This window comes from Nothoprocta perdicaria, unplaced genomic scaffold, assembly GCF_003342845.1.
Source record: "Nothoprocta perdicaria isolate Ctin4 unplaced genomic scaffold, notPer1 scaffold_46, whole genome shotgun sequence".
NCBI lineage: Eukaryota > Metazoa > Chordata > Aves > Tinamiformes > Tinamidae > Nothoprocta > Nothoprocta perdicaria.
Window position 1 is genome coordinate 3,460,775 of NW_020455710.1, and position 19,971 is coordinate 3,480,745.

Here is a 19,971-nt window from a genome sequence, read left to right on the forward strand (position 1 = left end):
TGTGGGATTCACTACATTGAACAGTTCTTCCACACCACAGACAATAGACACTGGGACAACCCTCATGGTTTTCTGAGCACCAAAACTATCCTGGTCTTGGAAATACACAAGGTCTAAGGTCCCTTCTGAGAATATTATTGGGAACATAAAGGAACTATCAAGAGGAAAATGTAAATGCAACAGCTTTGAGCCACCAAAACCTGCAACAACCTAGAGTGAAATAATCCTTCCTAGCAGGGCTGCAAAGCTGCTGTTCCACCCTGCTCTGCAAGTGCCTGGCTGGTGCTGAAGGGCCGGCAGCTCCAGAAGGGCCAACAGCTCCTGGATATTTCGGGATCCACTGGCCGGTTTTAACCGAGACAGCCCTGCTGTGACACTGCTTGCATAAAGCTGGACAGGGAGCTTAGAGCCTGTAAATTAAAAGGCTGGGCTTTACCTTTAGCTTGGGTGGACGCATGAAGGGCAAGGACACGCTGGACAGTATGGCTCTTTTTTCTTTAATGCTTGAACATTCCTAGAAGCTGACCTGTTACATAAAACGTACAAATTGTCTTTTAGAATGAGAAACAGATGCTGGAGGGAAATACAAAAATTAAGGGTAGATACAACTGTACTTACAAAAAAGATGTCCTAGTTTTAAAACTTAGCAAATTAAGGGGAAAATGACACTAAATATACATTACTTTCCTTGTTTGAAGGAACTGGACAAGAAATAATCTTGTATGAGAATTGTCTGGCATATACACCTATAGTGAGGTCCCACAGACCCCTGTGGTGTCAGAGTCAACGTGGATAGTGGCTGCTACTGCAAGACTTGGACCCTAGTTTGGCGTCATTAATAAATAATAAACAAATAATAATAAAACAGTGCAACATTCATTACATATTATGTTACAAATAAGGTCCAAAAGTGCATATACTCTACTTGTTTAAATTACAATGAGATGAAACAAGCTCAAACGTACCAAGAATCCTGGAGGGCTTTGTTTTGAGCAAATGTATAATTTCAAAAACATGTAAAATAAGAGGAACAGAAGCAAGGGGTTTAACAAAGCTTTCTTCTGCAAGGTGACAACCTTGTACTTCCCACCGGATTGCATGAGGGAGCATTACCTTTCTGCTCCCCATCCTTCATTTACAATTAGATTGATATTCACACCCTGGCAGTTTTTGGTCCTCTAAGACAAAAGTGCATCATAGGAAATTTGTAAAATTAAAAACTTCAAAATAAGACTCAGAAGAAGTAATGCACGATGCAGCTAAAATACCATGTTCTGCAACAATAAACTGTGAGACAATTACTTTGCTACAGTGGACTAGCTTCATTACTTTCAGCTATGCCACTTTACACCAGTTTGGGATCTTGGCTTTAAATAATTTGCACTTCCATCCAGGTCACTCTCAGGCAGCCGTAATTTCCCTTAACTCTCTACCTACAGTTTCCTATGGGATGGTTTTAGGTAGTTTTCAGCTGTACTGAAATTCTCCCAGTTCCTCTTTAGACCTCCAGACTATTGGACCAGTAAATTTGGGTGTCTGACCCACGCTGGAAAACGAAGGCATCCCTGGGTTGAGGTGCAGGAGGGTCTAACCTGGGAATAGTCTGCAAGTAGCTCTACAGAAACAACCTCCTTGACCTGGTGACGTGTAATTGAGCTAGTTCCTGTTCCTGCCTGATTAAAACCCAGCAAAGAGAGGTATCAATCAGTAAATATCAAAGCAAGTTACAATTTGTATTTTTCTAATGGTGACCGTTACTTGTAAATTGACACAAATGCTTTAGTCCAACTGCCCTTTGGGCAGTAAATCCACAAATAAATGATTCAGCCAAATGTACAAACTTTTGCAGCCTATCTAAAACAAACAAACAAAAAAAACGCATTTTCTTCATGTTCTTTGTTCTAATTGATTATCTTTTCTCTCCCTTTTCTCTAGCCCAGCCCTGGATTTATTCCACACGCAGAACGACCACTTGCTCAGCAGCACGTGGCACATGTGGAAGAGCTGCAAGAAAAGGGCTTTGGAGAGATTTCAGCCTTACAGGAACGATTAAAAAAAATAAATAAATAAAGGAAAATATCCCAATTGTCTTGGTTATATTATTGGCTATATAACCAATCTCTACTGTTATATTTATGATCCTATAAATACAGAATTGCCCCGAAATAGTGGCCTACAAAATGACAAACGGAGCCGGGGCGCCCGCAACGGCGCCGTCTTCGTGGCGAGGACGGGGAGAGGCGCGTGGCGCTCAGCACGGGGACGAGGACATCTGGTCATACTCGGGGCACTTGAGCAGCGCCGGGTAGTTACTGTTCATCTGCAGGGACGCCTCGCTGGAGATATCCGAGGGGCTGCGGCCCCGCGCCCACGCGTCCGGGTGCAGGAACTGCCCCGAGTAGTCGGAGCAGTTGCTCAGGCGGGGCCGGTAGAAGCTGGGGTGAGGACGGTAGATGTCCTCCGCCGTGTATCTCTTCATGAACAAGTAGACGGACATCACGCCGGCACTCTGGAGAGGAGAGAAAGAGAGAGACCCGTCCGGCTCCTGCCTCTGCTGCCGGCACAGCGAGGAAAAGCGGCTTTCCCTGCTCGGATAGGGGCACCTGAGACAAGCCCTGCTCTTCCCCATGCTCCCGGAAGCCTACAATAATCACCAGGCAGTAACAGCCTCTCCTCCTGATCCAAGCACCCAGCAAATCACCGGTCTCATGAGCGCTCCAGGCTCAGCCTCTCTGCCCCCTCTCTACACCTGCCTCCCACCGTGCTGTGAATTACTCACCTCATCTCAGGGTCTGCCTTTAAAATCCATCACCCCCCTTTTTCCTGACAGCCTCTGGACAACAGCTACGCTAGTGCCCAGCACCTGAGGACAGAATACACTCCTTGCAGGCACATCACAGAGCTCCCAGTGGCCAGTACCTCTGTGAGAAGGAAAGAGATAGCAGAGAAAGCAAAGGACCATCCGTATTTGTAATTGAAGAAAGTTTCAGAGTCCTTGGTCCTGTTGAGCATCTCATCATTAATGCTGGAGATGTACAGGACCAGCCCCACCACCAGCGACAGACCTGAGGAGACACGAGGGAGAAAGGCACTTCATGAAACGCCCTGTTTTAAACCCAGACTTGGAGGTGAAAGTGCAAAGGGAAAGGCTGTGCTTGGAACGACTGGGGAAACAGGCTGCTCCCTACTGAACTGAGCCAGGGCATTTATATCATTTCACTCCAACCATTATGTTCTGAAGCAGGTTCCTCTGAACTGTGCGCTGTGTGGGAGCCTGCTTCAAAGCTCAGTTGTCACAGCTATTTGTTTAACACTAGGATAACACCATGAATAAAACATTCGCTTGTCTGATGTAGACATATCCTGGCTGATTATTTTGAGGTTTCAGATCTCTCCTGTGACTGACTTATTGAGAGACGGAAGTGTCCTCTCCCCAGCCCATGCTCACAGGGGCTGCTCCTGGGGAATAACTCTGGGTTCTGTGGGTGCTTTTCCTCTTTTCCTCCTGCCTCCAAGCGAGTCTTGCTAGGAGACAGACACAGATACTGCCAATTGGGGTATGTGGGGGTCACGCCAGGAGCCCCCCAGACATCAGCTGGGGTGAGGAGCCAAAGAGCAGGTCATGAGAGCACTGAAAAGTACCCAAATGAATGTCCCCTATGGTCAAGAATTTGCTGCTTCTTTCTAATTACATGCAGTGCACAGGATGTGATATTAACATTGATTTTCACTTTGTCCAGCAGGGCTTGCACCCCCGAGGCCAGTGCTCACCAGCCGGTCACATCCACGAGCCCCGCTCGCCTCATCGCGGTGCTCATGTAGGGGCAGGGCAAAAAGAAGACTTTGACAAATGCCCAATTCCCCTTCCCTCCTCCAAAGCATTGACATCAATGGTCCCAAGCTCACAGCGTTGTCTTTTCAGCATTGCTCTCAGCCTTTTCCCTGCGTGCCATTAATTTGCTACTCTCAATGGCAAATTCTGCATACAAGATTACCGTGTGAACCTGGCTCAGATTTCGGTTGTACCACGTAAGCTATTTCCACCTGTGGCACCTGTTTTACCTCTGGACATACCTTAAATTGAAGCATAATATTAATACTCATAATACATTTACATTCACTTTTATGAATTATAATATTCATTAAAATATAGTTTATGGTAAATGGGGTTTCATGACCCTCCACTACATCAGAGAGAAGCCTGTGGTAAAACCCGACAGATGTGTGATCCAGGGGAATTTCTGCAGGCAAAACTCACCAGACAGGATGAAGAAGATTCCAGACACAAAGGCGAGGATGGTCCGGTGAGGCCGAATGTGGCCGATGTTGCTCAGTATGAAACCAATGAACATGAAAAAGAGGCTGACCAAAGGGAAGGGAGTAGCAGAACGAATCATCTCTGATGGGAGAAGAGCAGAAGAAGATGCAATAAGTTATAATGTCCACGGCTGGATAGATGGCCCCACCTGCCCTGTCCTGCTACCACCTCGTCCCTCCTTGCTCCCGTTACCTTCCCTGGCCCTTGCAGGGTGTCCCTCTCCTCAGGTGTCTTTGCTAACCAGACGGCTGAAATGGCATTTTGACAGAAATATCTGTTAACGTCTGCATTTCCAAGGGTCTCCATGTGAAGCGCTAAGTAAGGGGAAAAAAAATCCCACCCATGGAACCTGCGTTTTTCTCCAGTATGGCTGCAAAACTGTTTACCCAATACTTTTACTTATTAAATCAAAGATGACTACCGAATTTATACTGAGAGTTGTGATGCTCCATCTTTAACTCATTGCACTGGGTAATGTGCAAAATTGACCGCTGCAGGAGAAATACTGCTGCAAATTACTGAGAGGAGAATATAAAGCCTCCATAAACAGAAGTGCTGAAAGGAAATTGTACTGTTTACAGCCTCTGTGAGCTTCCTGCCATTAGCAAAGGATGCACTCCGAAATTTCGGAGCACATCAGATGATTCACACAGTAAAAGACGTAGTGGCACCACCTCCTGTGAAACAGGAGTGTCCTCAGCGAGGACACAAAAGCGATTTTTAGGGGGATCCCTAGTGACCTATTGTGCTTTACAGGCTGTGAAGAACGATTCCCCTCCAAGGATCACTTACTCAGGACGTTGATTGTGGATTCAGACGTCATCTGGACATTCATGGGCATGACGTATTCTATAGTGAAGCACCGGCCACGCTCTTCACCTGCAGGAAAGGACTGATTCATGCCTGCAATTTAATTGCAGTTTTTTATTTGTGTGTGCGAAAAGTGGCTTTAACATCAATTTCAGTGCACGCATAAAAACCATCTTGCTTTTTCATGCTGCTTCTATCTTGAGTGCTAGCATTTGGAGCTGAAGAATGTATCTGTTAAGTACAATCTCATGGAGAGACCAGCTTCCTGCCTTTTAAAATGTCCCTGCTGAAAGAGCCACAGCCGGCTGAACAGACAGGAGGGAGGCCAGCGTTTTGCTCAGAAACATATCAGCTCAATCAATACAGTGCTGGTCATTCAGGATTTTTATGTGGGAATAATGAAAAGAAAAAAATAACAGGTTCCAACACGGGAGCGATGGATAAAACCCTTGTTTTCCAACTCCTCTTGCCAATGAATTTAGCACGAGCAATTGCTCTTTTGAATTGTAGAGCTCCAAATCAATGGTTAGATGGCCAGCAAGAGATGGAGTGACAGGTCCTTTCCACGTGAGACAGATTTTTAATACTTGACACAGAATGTTAGTTAATTAAAAAAATATATTTATATAAAAAATGATTCCCTGGAACACAAAAGGACAAACTCAGAAGCCAGAAGATTTAAGGTCCCAACAGGAGAGGTCCCAGAGTCCCTCTCTCCTGGGCCTTTCTTCAAAGCCGTGTTTCAGACTTGACAGCATTTTGAAAGTGTCAATCTGAAACCACCATTTCTTTGGGTTTTATGCTCCCCACGGCCAAGTTGCTTCATCAAAATCAGCATGAGCAGAGGAAACGTTTCAGCTGATCTGAATCTAAATTTTCCAGGGACAAAAACACTTGGTGGGGGGTCATGGGTCCATGGAGGCAGTTCTGGCAGGGGCTGTTGTGGCATGAAGGAACCAGCCTCCCACCTACACGAGGAAGATTTGATGCCAAAGCTGGGCATGGAGTGTTTGCACATCTTGAAACTGCTTGGTAGACGCCTGCAAGCAAAGCCAGGCCTCTAGAAACCCTGTCTGCCCATGCCATTTTCTGCAGAAAACACAGTCAAAACCTCAGCAGTGAGAACTTCTCCGTACCAAGGCCGTACCTGACAAAAAGCAGACCCTCCAGAGCCCCGAGTGCAGCGACATCTTGATCTCCGTGGTCTGGTTTTGGGGCTGCACGGTGCCCTCCTCCAGGTAGAGCCAGTAGTCGGTGCTCACGGAGATGCCCAGGAGGCCGAGGCCGCAGACGGCGAAGACGCTGCTGAGCAGGGTGAGAGCCTTCCTGCCACACGTGCTCATGCCGAGGCGCATGGGGGGCCGCGGCGCCGGGACGGGGTGGCTGCGGACACAGCGGGCAGCGGGTGAGCGGCTACCGCAGCCTCAACTCTTCCCAACTTGCAGGAAACGCCAGTGCCAAACGCTTTCTCCCCGCTACCCCTTGCAAATGGCTTATTTAGGTCAAGCTGAAAGAAGTCATTAAAAAAATCACGGCGTGCGCTGACAGATGGAGTTTGAGCCAAATCCTACCTGACTGTGCCCGGCTCTGCGGAGCGCGCCGCGGAGCGCGGGCAGCCCCGGCGCCCTGCGCCGCTCTCACCGGCTCGGCGCTGCCCGCTCCATCCAAATCCAATACTCCATCCCGCTGCAGATTCAGCGCCAGCTGAGCCCGGCATCCGGCCTCCTCGGTGCCTTTTACCGGCGGCTGCGCGGCTGAGGGCGGCAGCGGGATCGACTCGCTGCTGGAGGGCACTGAGGGACGAGGAGAGCAGGAATCCCGACCTACACAAATACGTATGGGCGACGTGCCCATAGATACAGACCTACACAAATACGTATGGGCGACGTGCCCATAGATACACAGAGCCCTGACTTCCCCACATGTGAAAACGGACCCATAACTGGGGCTGGGGAGCTATGGCTACAGTCCCTTTCTCTGGATACATCTTCTGGGTAAATACTAAAAGTGGAGATTCTCCTTCTCTGGAAGGCTCTGAGTAAATATTATAAGTGGAAATGCAAAAACATCCTGGCATGTTGCTTACGGATACAACTTCTTTTTTTTCTTCTTTTATTTTCGCTAATTTGTAGAAACTAACAGTTCTGAGCGTCTCCTAAGCTAATAAAATGCTACCAGAAATCACAATTGTAGTGCAGCAGGGAAAATGAACAATTAATATAGGGGGAAGAAACGCCATGGAAATGAGAGTTAGAGGAGTAAGAGCAAGAAGAAAGAGATATGAGGGAGATAGGGCGCTCTGGTGAGTGGGAACGAGGCAGATAGCTCTGTTGACTGCTTTTATAAAGACAGTATGAATCACAGATAAGTGCCATATCATGTATATTTTCCAAGGTACATTTTGCTGTTGTTCAGCATTGCAGACAACGAGAGGAAAAAAAAAATTCCAGCTAGACAACAAAGCTACTGAGTTTAACACAGCAGCAGCAGGATGCATCTTCCTGGGCCTTTTTTAAAAATTACACAGGCCTTGTTTATACTGTGTGAAGTTTCAAGGGACAAGAAATAGGAGATGATGGAAGGCTAGGCTCCAAACACGGCACAATATTTAGCTACGGTGCTGAGCTGCGTGATAAGGAAGGCAGAATCATCCTAAACAAAAAGACGGTAACCTCATTTCATTTTAAATGTTTACTCCCAAAATAATGACACACAAACTTTGGAGTGGTGGCAAATGCATCACACATCTCTGGATGTCAGCTTCTGAACTAAGATGGGAATAATTCAGTCACATCTATTTGCACATCCTATGTTTGTTATTTTAGCACATGCTGGTGATTGGGCACCCTGGAATAAAGGTTTTGCTTCCAGTATCGCTGCAGGGAAAGATGATGAGATTTAGCAGTGAGATCAGAGAATGTGACTCCTGCCTGGCCCAGCAGATGACTGGGGATTCATGCTCTGAAATGCTTTTCTTTTGCGGGGGAAATAGATCTTTTTCTTCCATTCCCGATGTAAATATACTAATGCTTGCAGTGACTCTGAGATGCCCAAACCCTGACTCTGAGATGCCAAAAGCTTCACAATGGCACTTCTGCATTTGAAAGCCTCCAAGGAGAAATCTCCACCACACTGCCCTTGTGATAACTACGAGCAGAAGATGCTCCAACAGATCCTTCTTGGCACCGAATGGTTTGCAAGTCAAGCTCTTTCAAAGGAGCTCTCCTCTCTTGCAATGTACATCCCTGGCATTTCTATAAAACCAAAGCACACTATTAAGTTCTCCTACAATTCTGTCTTAGGAAGATCTGATAGCAGGATTCATACAAGAATGACATGATGGAAGTGCAGAGTTACCTTAGAGTCCAATAACTGCATTTACTGCAACACACAGAGCCTACCTGCACCTCCACCTCACTGCAACGGGGAGAGTCTGAGAGACAAAAAACAGTGAACGCTACAAGAAAACCTGCAAATGAGAGAGAGAGACAGAGAGAGGCACACACAATTATCGACACTACCCTGAGTTCAAAGCGGTCTAGTACATCTGGCTATGAAGCAGCTTCAAACGAGGCAGCAGCCTACGACAATTCTCTTCCAAATGAGACGAGGGACTTGGCTCTTCCACCTTTCACACTGAGCAGAGTGTTCCCAAAGGTTCTGACCTACAGGAAAAGGAGGGCGATCCCTTACAGATCGAGCAAACACTCCATCTTATGCTACTGCAAGCACCACTGGCTTTGCTAAAGAATCTTATTTTTTACATTTTTATTTAATGGTTCCTTCACATCAAAAAAAAAAAAAAACCCAAAACATGAAGTATTCCCAGCAGTGATTCTGGGTATTTATGTTCTGTGCACAGAGGAGGAGCAGGAAAGAGAGGGCACTGTTCTGGGAGAAGCACGGGCAGAACAGGACGGTGGTGCTATTTACCTAGGAGCATCAGTCACCGTGCAAGATCATGGGGTTGAAGCCAGGTACACCCTGCTGAGAGGACGAAAAGCACGAAACACGGAAAACATTCCCCGTTTCTTTCCTGGGGAATTATTAGGCAGCAGTTGAAGAGTGGCAGTGAGCTAAAGAATGGTAGTTACAGGGCAGAGAGGCATCTTCTCCAGGAACAGTGCTATATTTTAACAGTCCAGTAACAATGCTGAATTGTTTTAATATGTTGGAAGGGAACAAAATCGTATTTATCTTTATAGCGAACGCGCTATTTCCCAGCCTTTAAAGATGCCCTTTGATCCTGAGATAGGACCAGCAAAGCACAAATCCTCTGACTCATGGAGTCTACCCCTAGTCCACTCTGACCGTATTTTCCAGCTGCCACAACTAAATGAACAGTGTTTACTACAGAGCATTTCATCCCTGTTGGCATTTTGGTGGTAAACGGAGCTCGAATCAATTTTTGGCTCATGCATCATCAACAAAATTCCTTACTGCACATTTTTTATTAGTAAGGAGCCAAAAATCAAAGTAGGGAGTATGTGAAAGTCCAGATAAAGCCATTCAGCAGAAAATAGCTAAGCAGGTGATTCCCTGTGGCCTGTTGTTTGTCAACACCCACGGCTGAGAAAAATACGGTGGTTTGGCAATAATTTATGTTGGTCACCAGGGCAACTCTAATAGCAAGGAAAAAAAAAGGGGTCAGGCATCAAAATGACACCTTTCAGTTTTCTTTTCTCTCTCACACTTTAATTTCCAAGTAATCACTTATTGCTGCTGTGCTAGACAATAAAATCAAGTTTGATGAAGCAGGGGACAGGGATGCAGGGATGATGACAGGGATGCAGGGATGATGAACAGCAGTGACTCAGAAAAAAGCTTTCCAAAGTCCGGTGCCTTCAGAATTAGCAGAGCTCTTAAGAGCAAGAGCTTACAAGGATAAGAACAAGTTGGCTTGATTTTCAGCAGAGATTTAGCTGCCGGTAACCAATTCGAATTGTGTTATGCTTCATGGTGCTAAAAAAGTGAGGCTGTCCAGTTTGAACAGCATTTTTATGACAAATTAAACAAATATAGCCCCAAAGAATTCAGAGAAATAGGACTTTAGAACTGTTCCTGCTCCTTCAATCACACTGCCTCTTGGTAGCAATCCAGGGAATAAGAGAGGCAGTCCACAATGTAACCTGCAGTGCTGTTAATGAATTTTTCTGTCTTGGAGCCATAGCTTTTGATGGGAATTGTACATGTACCTCTCTAGGATGGACACGTTCAGCAGCTGAGAGGAATATTGGCTTGGCTACTAAGTCAGTTCACTAAGATGGGGGTTTAACCAGATGCAGGAGCCATGTGCAGTGTCACTGCTCCACGCTCACAGAAAGAATTATCCCAGTCTGAGTTTCGAGTCCGCACCTCTGTGATCTAACAGGCTGTGTGGATGCTCTGCAAATAAATAAATAAATAAATAAATAAGTCACTGGTGGAGCAGGATGAGTTGCATTGATACAGCCCCGAGTTCAGAGGGGAAACAACATTCCTTTCTACCTGGTGTAGGAGCAGGAAGAGCAGGGCCGAGCCAAGCAGAGGAGGCAGCTATTGATTTTTATGTGGCTCGAGCGCTGCCAATTTCCCGACGCTTGCGACGGGGGGAAGCAGAGCCAGGGTTATCCGAGGAGTCGGGCGGGAAGGCTGTGCTTGGAGGCTGCAGAACCAACGGAGGCTCTGCCTCTGCGACACCAAGAGAGGCGCAAGGAGAGCGCACGACGCAGAAGGGCCGAGGCGGAGCGGGGAGGAAGGGACGTGGTGAAGAGGGGATGTGAAACCCCCTGAGGGAACTCCCAGAGGTACAGAGAGCATCGGGGAACTGGGGAGGAGCCAGCAAATGCGCCAAAGAGGAAGAATGAAGGGAGAATGGGCTGTGATGGAGCTCCACTGAAAGGCCAGGCCCCTGCTAAGCTGTGGCAAAAGAACTGGGCTAGCTAAAAATAAAGGGGCTTCAAGGAGTGCGAGCTCTTTCTCAGGACAACGCACATCCGTGGGCAAAAATAGACAGGTCAAGGAGAGCGGCTCCTTCAGAACAAAACTTTCTTACGCTGCAAGGGTTTGGGCAATAGGACGTGGTCCTGGGGCTCGCTGGAGCCCGTGCCCCAATTTGTGTGTTTGAAGCAGGAGGACACCCCTCTCCACTGTGCAATGCAAGGAGGACCCTCTCCTGGGCAAGCCAAGGCAGCTCTAGAGCACAGTTATACTCTAAATGCTGGTTTTCAGGTGCACCTCACACTTGCAACACAGCAAGAGCTAGAAATCCTTGGAACTTCTGCAGACACAGCCTGTGCAAAGGGCAGGGAAGGGCTGGGCATTTCACATCCCCAAGACAGCAAGGTGCCAAAGGCTGGAATTGGGCAAGCAGCCCCGGCCTGGCTCGGGGGGGCCAGAAGCCCACGAGATGCACTAAGAAGGTCGGCTCCCAGCCGCCCGGCGAGCACCACCGAACCCAACGGTTGGCGTTCGAGTCACTAACAGCAGAACGGGAGAGCAGGACGATCCCAAAAGCCAACAGCAGCCACCACTGAGCTTGAAGCGGGGCAAAGGCTTTGGAGCGGGCTGTGTGAGACGCAGCTTACCGGCCGGTGTCAGCCTTGCTCTGACTTTCCAACGCACTATTGATTTATGGAGAGGTTTTTACCTCAGAGGATCTTGGCATTAGGGAGCGCGAGGCGAGACCTCTTCATCTGCAGCTGGGAACGCGCAGCGCAAGGAGGACAGGAGGATCTTAGGTAAAGCCTCCACAGCTCCCATCTGGAGACTCTGGAAGCTGCAGATGGCCAAAAGCAGCTCTGCAAACCCAGCCACGAGAACTGACGGATTTGGAAAGCTGCATAAAATGGTCTTGATGCTGGAGTTACTGCTCGGGAAGCATGGAAACATGTGCTACAGGCAGGAAAGAAAAACAGCACCCAACTGTCCTTTTTCTGTACAGTAACTGCAGGAAAGTTGGGATGGCTGAAGAGAAAAGCAACATTTCCCCGAGCTGGAACAGCACGGGAAATGGAGGAAGACCAGAGAGATCTGCCCTATGTCCTGTGGCAGGAGTGGTCGGTCTATCCGAGTCCTGGCTGGACAATGTGCCCCTGAGTCCTGTCCTGGGCCACATGGCCCCACAGGACACGTTTTCCATGGGAAGGTGGAAATACTAACAGCAGAATCACTGAGCTGCATCAGTGCCACCAAGAAATCCCTCAGCTCCGTTTCCGAGAGAGAAATGATACACTGGAGAAAAAAATAAGTATAAAATACGAATAGAGTCTTTTCTGATGTGGAGAAGGGTTAGCCTGATATCCAGAAATGAAACGGCCTGTATTATAACCATTTGAACACGACCTGGTAACTGCTGCAACCAGCAGCCATGAACTTCAAAGGAATCAATACAGGACTTGAAAGCTTCCTGCTGGCTGCTAACAGCAGCTCTGTGCTGCGAGGCTGACACACAGCCCCCAGCTCTATAGGGGTTAGCACTATAGGCCATAGGGAAACAGCAGCACTCGCTCAATCAAGACGGCGTTCACCCACTCAATGCTGTGGGGTTTTTTTGTTGTTTTTTTTTTAATAAAAGGCTAGTTGTGAATCATTTAAACCTAAATTAAGCCACGCCAATGATAATTGTATTTTTTTATGGTGATTGGGAGTATTCCATCTGGAAAATAGTTACAAGAAACTGGTGAACATTACATGATGCTGTAATGTTCGCCAGGAACACAGGTAATGCGTGGGATTACTTAGGATTTTTCTTTTAAACTTGTCACTCAACTTCTTTCAGAAATTCTCCTGTTCCCTCATACTTCCCTTGCATCATTTCTTTTCCGAGTAATTTTTTTCATGCTCGATCAAAACCAGTCATTTTACTGCAATGCGAGAACAGAGCAAAATGCTGTATAGAAAACATCCTACTTTTCCGTCGAATCACCAGTATGCTCTGTGAACTCCCCAAAGTACAGGGAGATAAAATCATATTCCCCAAATCAAAGCAGCAGCAACTTTGCTCTGTTTCCCAATTCCATTCCTTCACCTAGACCTTTTTCAGGAAATGGATCTGCTCCACTGCAGCCACCACAGCGACAGGCTCCAGTCCAGCTTTTAATAACGCCAGCAACTTTCAACAAATAAAATAATCAGCTGAACTCAACACCTGATACCCAAGCCCCCGCTCACAGTCTCCAGGGCAGCTCGTGCACATACAACCAGTGCTCATTTTAGGTGGTCTCTCTGGATCCACAACCACCTCCCTCAAAGCTCACGTTGAACATATCCTTCCTACTGATCAGGAGTCTCGTTGCTGCTTGGTGCTTTAAGGCTCTTTACCTCTTTTAACCCCAGCTCCAGTAATGCTTTGGCAAGCAGAAAACCTGCGATGTTCACTTTGAAGGTCAGCAAATTCGGGCTATGGCAGGCTGGCCAGAGGGAAGATCTGCAGAGCAAGAAGCGTCTCGCTTGGAGCCTTTGCTCCTGGCTGCCTCCAGAAGGGCCTGGACCCCATGGGACCCCTGGGTGGCAGCAGCTCCCGTCTCAGCTCACCACCTCTGAACCACTAAGGTGACGGGAGCTAAAACAGGGCACCAGGCTGGTGGCAGGCAGGTCACCACATCCACGCTCCCACCGACTCCAATGCTGCAGTTCTGCACAAAAAGCATTATGCAAAATGCATCCCTCAAGAGGGAATGGAGCAAAAACTTGAGCTCACAATACTGCCCACGCACCCCAAGTCCGGTTTTCCAGATACAAAATATAGGCATTCAAAATTTATATCACTGGCAAGAGGTCGAGGCTTTTGCTTTGTGGAGTCCTTTCCCAGCGCCTTTCTCCCCTCTGCAGATAAGGCAGACATCTGATATTCATCTGCTTGCAATATGCCAGTCACATCTTTCATTGGGAACAATCTCAGACTGCAGGTTTTAATACACTGCCAAGAGCTACAAAGGAAGAAAAACGGGGAATATTGCAAAATATCACAAAGCAAAATATTGTAAAGCGCTGTGAAGCAAATCAGCCGGGAACTTTGCTACAAGATCTGCCTCGCTCCGTGCTATGCAAAATGGTGCTTCCCCATTAACCTCTGTACTCTCCAATTTACTGGCTGCACTTCACAGCCTAAATACATCAGCTCCAGTAACCCGCTGATCCAGTGACCCTCTTCTGGTTTCAGCGTGGCTCAGATCACCTTGTCTGATGCAGATTATATTGTTAATATCCCAGCAGCATGGATAAATGCAGGCAATTTAACCACCCAAATGGACAAAAACTGGAGAAAAGCAGAAAAGCAACTGGCTCAGCAGCAGCTACACATCCAGATCCAGGGCTGAGCCCCGTTTGCTTTGGTAGAATATCAGACCTTCAATAGTCACTTTTCTGCACACTTCCAAATGTTATTTAAGATGGTTCAAAGTCCTGCAATGGTTTGGATTCTGTTATATACTGAAAAGAGGAAAATAAATCCTTTTTTTTTGCACAATGGCAGCTTTTCAAGGTCTCTCTGTCCTTCCCGCGGCAAGGCAGGACATAATGTGCCTGAAGATCCCAGACACCTTTTCTATATCTGGCCATGCGGGATATTTAGGTTGTTTTAAACTGATGTGACTATGAACAGAAACCACATATGCAGTGTAAGCCTTTCCTCAGCCCTGCGGGAACCATGAATTATGAACACCAAAGCAAGAAATTTCTCTGGGCTATAAACTTTTACTGCTACAGAAGGTCTAGAAGTAGCTGCAGTTACACACCCTGGTTTCACAAGATGTGACTGCTGTGAGGATGTTCAAGGGAGAGGAGTCATCTCTTCACCAACTCCCTATTTCCTTCTTTACGCTCAACGTATGACAGCTCAAGTTAAATAAAGCAGCGTTGTGAGTTAAAAAATAGCATCAGGAGGCAGTTAAAAATATTCCTCCTTAGTCTTCTCTCCAGTTTTGCATGTCCTGAGGGGCACACGAATCCCTGGTGGGATGCAGGGAGGATTTCCACGTCCATCGGAGGAGCTCTCCTCTCCTTGGTGCTTCGTGGAGCTCTTCTTGGCAGCGCTGGCAGCTGCAGAAATCCTTCCATGTGACAAATGAGAGAAAGTGAGCAGTCCCCGAGCACCGTTTCGCCCCTGTCCAGCCTCTCCGTGCTGTTCGAGACAGATGACAGCACGGAGCAGACCCTTGTTATTCAGCTAACAGAAAATTACACCCCCTTCCCCGCTTAGAAACCAGCTTAGCATCAAACAGCAGCACATTAAAATCAGAGAAGGGCTGTATTCCCCACATTTCAAGCATCTAAACGACTCAAGGGTCATTTGCTGTTTCCATTAAAACTGGCCAAATCCCACTGCCACCTCCCTTGGCTTTGCTTAAGCAGCTTGGGACACAGCTTCCGAGCTCCCAGGAGTTGTCGCTGTGCACAAGCTCCTGCGATCTGGCACCGAGCACCTACAGAAGCTTGGGCTGATCTTCAGAGGGAGGATCTTTGCTGTATGGCACTTCTTGGCTTTCATAATCAGAGCATGTGATATTGAAGTATAAAATAAGCATTTTCACAGCATTTTTGAGATACTGAACTTCGAGTTGCTCAAGATTTTAGCAAGATACATTGCCAGTTGGAGGATTTAACTGCTTAATGTCCCATCAAACAGGATTCCCAACAATTTAAAACAAGGCGGCTTAGCTGGGTGCACTGACTCTCTTCCCTTTCTTAGCCCCCCCAAATTTTCCCTGATTTAGAAACACAGAAAGTTCTCTGGAGCCCAAGCTGTCTGTTCAGCTGCTGATACAGCAACGCCTGGCCAGGTCCTTTGCAAACAGCAGGCAACAGAGCGAAATCCGGCAAGTCCTCATGCATCCCTGCGGCCCCTGCACAAGCCATGTATGGAATGGGATGGAAGGAGCCCCGCGCAGCCTCCGGAGCACATCCACCCCCTGCTCAGCATGGGGAAGCACAGCCACATCCCGGAAAAGTTTGCAGGGAAGAGGTGAAGAGTCTACCCTCCTTCATCCTTCCTCTAGACGGGCACCCACAGCTAGCGGGCCTTGCTCTGAGCACCGTGTTCCTCCTCTCTGCCCTCGCCCTGCTCACGCAGCCACTTCAGAGCATCGCTTGGCACCAGCGGTACCTCTCCTACCGCTCACAAAATAACCCGATGTTCCCTGCTCCGTGTGGCTGGTAGGAGGCTTTACAGCAAGCACTAGTCAGAACACATAAAACCGACCCAGAGATATTTATTTCCCTCTCAGCCACCCCAGCTTTCCTTCTGCTATATGAAAAGAACAAAACCGCAAGGCGGTTTCACGCTGATGTCTCTCCTGTCTGGACTGCACCTTTTCTGTGCTGTAGGAGAGAGCTGCTGCTTACCCAGCAGTAACTCCAGCTTGAGAAGTATTTCACACAGCTCTCCAAACCACCTAGCTCTCCAGGTTGGATTTGCGGAGTTGCTTCTGGCCGTCTGCAGCACCCAGCATCTCCCAACAGTATCTGAGTGAAACAGTCATTTTCTATTAGATGTGAAGTCCTCAATGTCACCAGAGACACAAGCCCTGAGCCTCCCTGCCAGCAAGAATTAGGGGAAAATAGACACGGAGGTAGGAGGTGGGAACGTGGGAATGGCAAGAAAGGAAGGCAGAGCCACTGCTCAGTGCAGGTGTTTTGACTGTGCCACAAACTGGGTTTTTTTTTTGTTTTGTGAAAAGACCTGGCACCCACTCACACTCAGGGAGGCCACGTGAAGGTTGAAAAGCCCAAAGGAAGAAAGCCCAGATCCCTCCGAGGGGCTGGGAAGATCTTTTTCCCGCTGCCTCTGCTTATTCTCTCTCTGCTGGGTGAAGCTTCAACTCCTCTTAATCCAAGGCAATCCCATATGAATCAAGAAAAGCTTGTTTTCTTCCATAGGTTGACATTATGGTATTAACTGGTATTAACTTTTTGGCTGGGTTTGGGTTCTGCTTTATACCATTTAATAACTGGAATCAGAGGGATGTGGATGCTTGTTTGGGAGATCCCGCTCCCAGGCTCCGGCCATCCCTGCAGAACCAAACACACAGGGACCACAGGGAGCCACAGTCAGAGCTGATGCAGAAAAAAAAGAAGGAAACCTCTTTTAATCAAACATTTCATGTCTCCTGAGAAGGAATCTGGGGCACGCTGCTCGCTCGCGGTGCTGTGAAAGTGAGGGGGGACCTTGGCGTTCTCCACAGCAACCCGAGCAGAACCGAGTCCCCGATCCCTGCGGAAGGGGATGCCACCCAGGGGCACTGAATGGGAAAATGAATTACCTGCAGGTGTGCTGGGGCAGTGGCTGCCATCTGCTGTACTGCTCAGAAATACCCCCTCTAAGCAGCGCTCCAGCAAGGTTTTCCACTGCCGAGCAATGATTTCCCTCAGTAATGAGGGAAAGGTGGAAGTCCCAGCTTGCAAAGCAAGGGGCTGCACACAAACTCCGCTGATCCATAATACCACATTTTCCAAGTCTGACCACGCAATTTTCTAGCCCTATGATAAACCCCATCTTCTCAGCGAGTATTTGAGGATATATGCCAGAAGAAAGCACGAGGCTGTACAATAAAACTGGAGTGACTGTGGTTCCCAATCCTGTTCCCAGAACACGCTTAGAACCCAAGTCCCACAACATGCACTGAAATCAAGACTCCTAGATAAATTTTTAAAACTATGACCTAGAATCATCTAGTTATTTTAAAAGTGCCACGTTAAGCCCAAAGATTTAAGTCTTCCCAGCTTGATTTAGAAAAAAGCCCTGCTGCACTCACTCCATCCGAACACTTGCACAGACCCTGGTTTGCTGATCTGGTTTAAATCTCTGCAGGCTTGTGCATCGCCTCCCTTTCTTATCTTATATTCCCTTCCCTCTCCAAAGCTGAAGTTGCAAATGCTGTGGTACGGACTCTGCCAGATGGGGATTCATTCAGTTCAATGAATATATTCAGCAGCTACAATAACACAGCAAGAAATGGGAGAATTAAACATACAGAAACGCTTCTGTCCCCTGGACACCCCGCTTTACAGCTGCACAGTGGCCCTGCGCGGGGTGCTTGGGGAGCGAGTTCATTCCTTCTGCTGCTCCGTCATTATCCTCGGGGAGCCCTTGTTTGGGAAAACATCCCCAAAGTTCTTCCCTTCTCTGCGGTACCACCGGAGACTGCGGAGTGACATCCACCCAGCTACCAGCCCGGTGAGCTGTTGTGTGGGTCTCACCAAGGCCAAGCTCACCAAGGCCAAGCAGCAACAATGTGCTCCAGCCAAGCGCCGCAACAGTCGGAGCTCAACGCGCTGCTTCTCCCTGCATCCTTGCCCAAACGGGGACACCTCTCCAGCGCCCCCTCCTCGCTGCCCTAGGGCTCGGCTGTACCTGCCGGCGCAGGCAGCGCCTCCTCTTCCTCGCCTCGTCCGACGCCGCGCTCAGCGAGTCTGCAGGGAGCAGCGGTGCCTCGGGTCGGGCCGCGGCGCCGGATGCAGCTCCCGCGTCCCCAGGGCTGCTCCAGGCCGGCAGGACCCAAGGGAAAGAGCAGCTGCACAAGAGCCCCACGCCGGAGGCGCCGGGAAAGTTTCTCAAAACGCCCAGCAGTTAAACGGCAGCGAAACCGCGTGTCGGGAACACTCGGTGCCCGCGGTGCCCGAAACAACACATCTTCTGTTTCAGCACCTTTCAGAGGACGCGAGGAACTGGTGTTTGCACAAATGCAGACCGGCCCCACGTCTCTGCTCCCTCGTTCATATGGCAACACATGATCCAGCGTTTTTTTTTCCCCCTGTATTTATTTTACTTCATTTAACAACCAGGTCATGTTTTTCCCATATTGCCTCTCTTTAATCCACACTATCCTCTCCAAGAGGTTACTACACCGGAAAACATCGGCAGCCTCTCACTCCCCTTGGATTTTGGATGAAAATGCACTTGCTTTTCACAGCTCAACACGTAGAAAAAACGCTGGGGAGGCCGGGGACGCCGGCAGCGCCCGCCCCGCGGCCAGCCGGGGTTTTGGTCGGATTCCCTGAGCAAAGGCCTTGGGATGCAGGGCTCAACGTGCAGTTTTCCATGTGCCGGCGGCAGCGCTGGGATTTCGGGCACACGGAGCTCGTGTCCCCTCTCCCGCGCTGGGGACACGGGATGCACACGGTGCCCGGGTTAATGCAAACCGGAGAGATGACTGCAGAGCAATCGGGTTACTGCAGCCCGGCCGGGTTAACACAAACCAGCTGGGACACGCAAGCCAGGGGGTTAACACTAACTTGCCAGGATACACAAACCAGCTGGGGTAAAACAAACTAATCAGGTTAAGGCCAAATAGATGGGTTAAAATCAACCGGCCAGGTCATGTCTACCGGTCTAGTTAATGTAGACTGCTTGGCATAACCCAAACTGGACAGGTTAACTCAAAATAGCCAGGACACAGAAACCAGCTGGGTTAATCCTAACCATTCGGGTTAACCCTAAACAGTCCAGACACAAAAAACAGTTAACCCAAACCAGACAGGGCACAGACATCAGATGGGTTAGCTCAAATCAGCGGGGTTAACTCAAACTGCCTGGGTTAACCCAAAGCGGTCAGCAGACACAAACCAGTCAAGTTAACCCGCAGCAGCCAGATTAACCACACTGCCCGGGTTAACCCAGGCGAGCCAGGTTAACCCACGCCAGCCCGTTTAGCCCACACCACGCGGGTTAACCCATACCAGCCGGGTTAACCCGCAGCACGACCCGCACCGCTCGGCTTAACCCGCGCGCTGCCCGCCCCGCCGCCCCGCTGCCCCGGGCAGCCCAGTGCAGCTCAACCCAGCCCGGCCCGGCCCGGCCCGGTCCAGTCCGGTCAGGCCCGGCCCGGCCCGGCCCAGCCCCGCGCGGCCCCGCCTGGCCCCGCCGC

General features: G+C 48.7%; 1 protein-coding gene across 1 annotated transcript; it reads right to left on the reverse strand.

The window, feature by feature from the left end:
* Window positions 1-631: 631 nt before the first annotated feature.
* CACNG5 (calcium voltage-gated channel auxiliary subunit gamma 5) lies at window positions 632-6,501 on the reverse strand. The gene is made up of 5 exons (XM_026046882.1): window positions 6,276-6,501; window positions 5,111-5,197; window positions 4,259-4,399; window positions 2,920-3,065; window positions 632-2,509 (listed from the first exon to the last, which is right to left on the reverse strand). Exons 1-5 carry the CDS (start codon window positions 6,481-6,483, stop codon window positions 2,252-2,254), a joined length of 840 nt encoding a protein of 279 aa, XP_025902667.1. The 5' UTR covers window positions 6,484-6,501; the 3' UTR covers window positions 632-2,251.
* Window positions 6,502-19,971: the final 13,470 nt, after the last annotated feature.